The sequence below is a fragment of the Ascaphus truei genome, unplaced genomic scaffold (assembly GCF_040206685.1).
Source record: "Ascaphus truei isolate aAscTru1 unplaced genomic scaffold, aAscTru1.hap1 HAP1_SCAFFOLD_1915, whole genome shotgun sequence".
Lineage (NCBI taxonomy): Eukaryota > Metazoa > Chordata > Amphibia > Anura > Ascaphidae > Ascaphus > Ascaphus truei.
In genome coordinates, this window is record NW_027454819.1 from 52,501 (window position 1) to 58,510 (window position 6,010).

At 64.8% G+C, this 6,010-nt stretch overlaps 1 protein-coding gene across 1 annotated transcript in view; it reads left to right on the top strand.

Moving 5' to 3' along the window:
- LOC142477072 (EGF-containing fibulin-like extracellular matrix protein 2) overlaps nucleotides 1–5,284 on the top strand; it is a 23,806-nt gene extending 18,522 nt beyond the window's left edge. The window contains exons 6-7 of the mRNA XM_075582126.1: nucleotides 4,793–4,908; nucleotides 5,117–5,284. Of these exons, the coding sequence (XP_075438241.1) occupies nucleotides 4,793–4,908; nucleotides 5,117–5,269 (269 nt within the window). The 3' untranslated portion in view covers nucleotides 5,270–5,284. The remainder of the gene's footprint in view (nucleotides 1–4,792; nucleotides 4,909–5,116) is intronic.
- Nucleotides 5,285–6,010: the final 726 nt, after the last annotated feature.

Consider the following 6,010-nt stretch of genomic DNA (forward strand, 5'->3'; position numbering starts at 1 on the left):
CCCCTCTCCCCCCATCTCTCTCATCATACCTCTCCTCTCTGCCCTCTCTCGCCCCCTCACCTCTCCCTCCCCACTTCTCCTCTCCCACTCCCACACCACTCCCCCTCCCACACCTCTCTCCCCCCCCACACCTCTCTCCCCCCCCACACCTCTCTCCCCCCCCACACCTCTCTCCCCCCCTACACCCCTCTCTCCCCCCCCACACCTCTCTCCCCCCCACACCTCTCTCCCCCCCCACACCTCTCTCTCCTCCCCCCACACCTCTCTCTCCTCCCCCCACACCTCTCTCTCCCCCCCACACCTCTCTCTCCTCCCCCCACACCTCTCTCTCCCCCCCCACACCTCTCTCTCCCCCCCACACCTCTCTCTCCCCCCCCCCACACCTCTCTCTCCCCCCCCCCCACACCTCTCTCTCCCCCCACCTTTCTCCCCCCCCACCTCTCTCCCCCCCCACCTCTCTCCCCCCCACCTCTCTCCCCCCCCACACCTCTCTCCCCCCCCCCACACCTCTCTCCCCCCCCACACACCTCTCTCTCACACCTCTCTCTCACCCCCCCACACCTCTCTTTCTCACACCTCTCTCTCTCCCACACCTCTCTCTCGCCCCATCTCTCCCCCCCCACACATCTCCCTCCTCCCCCCCACACATCTCTCTCCCCCCATCTCTCCCCCCCCCCACACATCTCTCTCCTCCCCCCCACACATCTCTCTCCTCCCCCCCACGCGTCTTTCTCTCCCCTACACGTCTCTCCCCCACCCCACGCAACTCTCTCTCCCCCCCCACGCACCTCTCTATCCCCCCACGCACCTCTCTATCCCTCCCATGCACCTCTCTCCCCCCCACACACCTCTCTCTCCCCCCACACACACACCTCTCTCTCACCCCCCACTCACCTCTCTTGCCCCCCACGCACCTCTCTCGCCCCCCCCCCACGCACCTCTCCTCGCCCCCCCACGCACCTCTCGCCCCCCACGCACCTCTCTCGCCCCCCACACCTCTTTCCCCCCGCACCTCTCTCCACCCCACACACCTCTCTACCCCCGCACCTCTCCTCCCCCCCCTCCACACCTCTCTCCCCCCCCCACGAACCTCTCTCCCCCCACACACCTCTCCCCCCCCCCACACACCTCTCCCTCCCCCCACCTCTTTCCCCCGCACCTCTCTCCACCCCACACACCTCTCTACCCCTGCACCTCTCCTCCCCCCACCCACACCTCTCTCCCCCCCCCCCACCCACACCTCTCTCCCCCAGCCACGAACCTCTCTCCCCCCACACACCTCTCCCTCCCCCCCACCGCTCCCCCCCACACCTCTCCCTCTCCCCCACACACACCTCTCCCTCCCCCCCCACACCTCTCCCTCCCCCCCCCACACACCTCTCCCCCCCACACACACCTCTCCCTCCCCCCCACACCCACCTCTCCCTCCCCCCCACACCCACCTCTCCCTCCCCTCCACACCCACCTCTCCTTCCCCCCCACACCCACCTCTCCTTCCCCCCCCACACCCACCTCTCCCTCCCCCCACACCCACCTCTCCCTCCCCCACACACCTCTCTCCCCCCCCACCACTCTCTCCCCCCCCCACACCACTCTTCCCCCCCCCACACCACTCTTCCCCCCCCCACACCACTCTTCCCCCCCCCACACCACTCTTTCCCCCCCCACACCACTCTCTCCCCACCCCCACACAACTCCCCCCCCCACCCCCACACCACTCTCTCCCCCCACCCCCACACCACTCACTCCCCCACCCCCACACCACTCCTCCCCCCCACCCCACACCACCTCTCCTCCCCCCCCCCCCACACCCCTCCACCCCCCACCCCCCACACCACTCACTCCCCCCACCCCCACACCAACTCTCCCCCCCCCACACCACTCTACCCCCCACACCTCTCTCCCCCCCCCACACCTCTCTCTCCCCCCCACACCTCTCTCCCCCCCCACACCTCTCTCTCCCCCCCCCACACCTCTCTCCCCCCCCCCCACACCTCTCTCCCCCCCCCCACCACACCTCTCTCACCCCCCACACCTCTCTCTCCCCCCCCACAACCCTCTCTCTCCCCCCCCCCACCTCTCTCTCCCCCCCCCACCTCTCTCTCCCCCCCCCCACACCTCTCACTCCCCCCCCCACCTCTCTCCCCCCCCCACTCTCCTTCCCCCCCCCACCTCTCTCCCCCCCACACACCCCCCCTCTCTCTCACCCCCCCCACACCTCTCTTTCTCACACCCTCTCTCTCTCCCCCATCTCTCCTCCCCCCCCACACATCTCTCTCCTCCCCCCCACACATCTCTCTCCTCCCCCCCCACGCGTCTTTCTCCCCCCCTACACTCTCCCCCCCCCACGCAACTCTCTCTCCCCCCCACGCACCTCTTCCCCCCCACCTCTCCTCTCTCCTCCCCCATCTTTCCTCTCCCCTCCCACCCTCTCCTCTCCCCCCCACCTCTCCCCTCCCACCCCACCTCTCCTTCCCCCCCCACACCCACCTCTCCCTCCCCCCATGCACCTCTCTCCCCCCCCTACCACTCACTCCCCCCCCACCACTCACTCCCCCCCCACCACCTCACCCCCCCACCACTCTCACCCCCCCCCACCACTCTCCCCCCCCCACCACTCTCTCCCCCCCCCCACCACTCTCTCCCCCCCCCCACCACTCTCTCCCCCCCCACCACCTCCCCCCCCCCACCACTCTCTCCCCCCCACCACTCTTTCCCCCCCCCCACATCACTCTTTCCCCCCCCCCCCACATCACTCTTCCCCCCCCCCCACCACCACTCTTTCCCCCCCCCCCACACCACTCTTCCCCCCCCACACACTCTTTCCTCCCCCACACCACTCTTTCCCCCCCCCACACCACTCTTCCCCCCCCACACCACTCTTCCCCCCCCCACACCACCTTTCCCCCCCCCACACCACTCTTCCCCCCCCACACCACTCTTCCCCCCCACACCACTCTCCCCCCACCCCCACACCACTCTCTCCCCCATCCCCACACCACTCTCTCCCCCATCCCCACACCACTTCTCCCCCACCCCCAACCACTCTCTCACCCACTCACACCTCTCCCCCACGTCTCCCTCTCCCCCCCCCCACCACCCCCCTCTTCCCCCCACCTCTCTCTCACACCTCTCCTCTCTCCATCCCCCCCACCTCTCCCCTCTCCCACCCCCCAACCTCTCCCCTCTCTCACCCCCCCATCTCTCCCCTCTCCCACCCCCCCACATCTCTTCTCTCCCCCCCACATCTCCTCTCTCCCCCCCACCTCTCCCCTCCACCTCTCCTCTCCCCCCCCACCTCTCCTCTCCCCCCCCCACCCCTGTCTCTCCCCCCACTGCTCTCACACCTCTCCTCTCCCCCACCCCCACACCACTCTCTCCCCCACCCCACACCACTCTCTCCCCCACACCACTCTCTCTCCCCCCCACACCTCTCCACCACGTCTCCCTCCCCCCTCTCCCTCCCCACCCCTCTCTCCCCCCCCCCACCCCTCTCTCCCCCCACACCTCTCACCACACCGCTCCCCCCCTCTCCCCCCCACACCTCTCCCCCCTTCTCCCTGCCCCACACCTCTCCCCCCCCCTTCTCCCTGCCCCACACCTCTCCCCCCCCCCACACCTCTCCTCTCTCCCTCCTCCTCTCTCTCTCACACCTTTCCTCTCTCCAACACCTATCTCTCTCCCCCACCTCTCTCTCACACCTGTCCTCTCTCCCTACCCTCTCCCTCACACCTCCCTTCCCCCGTCTCTCTCACACCTCCCTTCCCCGTCTCTCTCACACCTCTCCTCTCTCCCACACCTATCCCCCCCACCTCTCTCTCACACCTCCCTTCCCCCCCCCCCAGTCTCTGGTACACCTCTCCTCTCCCCCCCCCCCCCACCCCCACTCTCTCTTATCCACCCCCCTCTCTCCCCCCCACCTCTCCTCTCTCCCCCCCCACCCCCCCTCTCTCCCCCACCTCTCCTCTCTCCCCCCCCACCCCCCTCTCTCCCCCAACACCCCCCCTCTCTCCCCCCACCACCCCCCCTCTGTCCCCCCACCACCCCCCCTCTGTCCCCCCACCTATCTCTCACACCTCTCCCCTCTCCCACCCCCCCACCTCTCCCCTCTCCCACCCCCCCCACATCTCCTCTCTCCCCCCCACATCTCCTCTCCCGTCCCACCTCTCCCGTCCCACCACTCCTCTCCCCCCATCGCTCTCTCACACCTCTCCCCTCTCCCACCCCCAACCTCTCCCCTCTCCCACCCCCCCCCACCTCTCCCCTCTCCCACCCCCCCCACCTCTCCCCTCTCCCCCCCCCCACCTCTCCCCTCTCCCACCCCCCCACCTCTCCCTCTCCCACCCCCCACCTTTCCCCTCTCCCACCCCCCACCTCTCCTCTCTCCCCCCCACCTCTCCTCTCTCCCCCCACCTCTCCTCTCTCCTCCCCCATCTCTCCTCTCCCCTCCCACCTCTCCTCTCCCCCCCCACCCCACCTCTCCTTCCCCACCTCTCCTCTCCCCCCCCACACCTCTCCTCTCCCCCCCACCTCTCCCCTCCCACCCCACCTCTCCCCCCCCCACCTCTCCCCTCCCACCTCTCCCACCCCTCCCTCCCACCTCTCCTCTCCCCCCCCTCTCTTTCACACCTCCCTTCCCCCCGTCTCTCTCACACCTCTCCTCTCTCCCACCTCCCCCACCACCTCTCCTCTCTCCCACCCCTCCTCTCTTCCACCCGCACCCCCACCTCTCTCCCCCCACCTCTCTCCCCCCCACCTCTCTCTCACACCTCTCTCCCCTCCCCTCTCACAGACATAGATGAGTGCAGATACCGGTACTGCCAGCATCGTTGCGTTAACTACCCCGGCTCCTTCACCTGCCAGTGTGAGCCGGGATTCCAGCTGGCATCAAACAACCGCTCCTGCGTGGTAAGAGGGGGAGAGGCTGCGCGTGGGAGAGATTACCCGCTCACCGCCCGCCTGGGAAAGGGCGTGTTTGTTTTGCGGGAGGTATATTCTCTTTCCTGCTTCTCTTCACACATCCCGGGCAGTGTGCCACTGAATGGGGTTGATGTTTATACAATGTCCGGGATAATAAAAGATGGCGGCCCTGTCTAAGCCTGTGCCTTACCCTGCAGATGTTAATGAGTGCTCCATGGGGACCCCCTGCCAGCAGCGGTGTTATAACACCTACGGGACGTTCCTCTGCCGCTGTAACCAGGGATATGAGCTGGACCACGACGGAGTAACCTGCAATGGTATACGGCTATATATACACATGTGGGTGTGACATCATGTGGTATAACACACACACACACACACAGTTGTGTGAAAAAGAAAGTACACCCTCTTTGAATTCTATGGTTTTACATATCAGGACATAATAACAATCATCTGTTCCTTAGCAGGTCTAAAAATTAGGAAAATACAACCTCAGATGAACAACAACACATTACATATTACACCGTGTCATGATCTATTTGTCTGTGACAGTCTGAGTGCTGGTTTCCCCAATGTAGCAACCTTGGTCACATTTGTTGCCCTGAATCATATATACCACATTCCTGGATGTGCAGCTGTATGACCCTTTAACATTGGGTGTTCCATGGTTGTGACTGGCTCTGTGATCTTGGCATATATGTTTGCAGAGTTTCAACGTGCAATCTTCCCCTAACCTCCCATTCTTGCGTTCCGGCAACCACCAAACCTCCAACAGAAATTAGTCAGCAGAAAACTTCATAACGAACTTAAAGACACTGATAATGGCACAAAACCGTGCAACAAAAACGCTGCAAACACTGCAAACATATATGCCAAGATCCCACAGCCAGTCACAACAATGGAACAGTCAATGTTAAAGGATCATACAGCTGCACATCCAGGAATGTGGTTTATATGATTCAGTGCAATAAATGTGACCAAGGTTGCTACATTGGGGAAACCAGCCCAAAACTTCAAGGCAGAATGAATATGCACAGACACGCTATAATACACCACGAAGAAGGAAGATACTGCTCACCTGTGGGACATC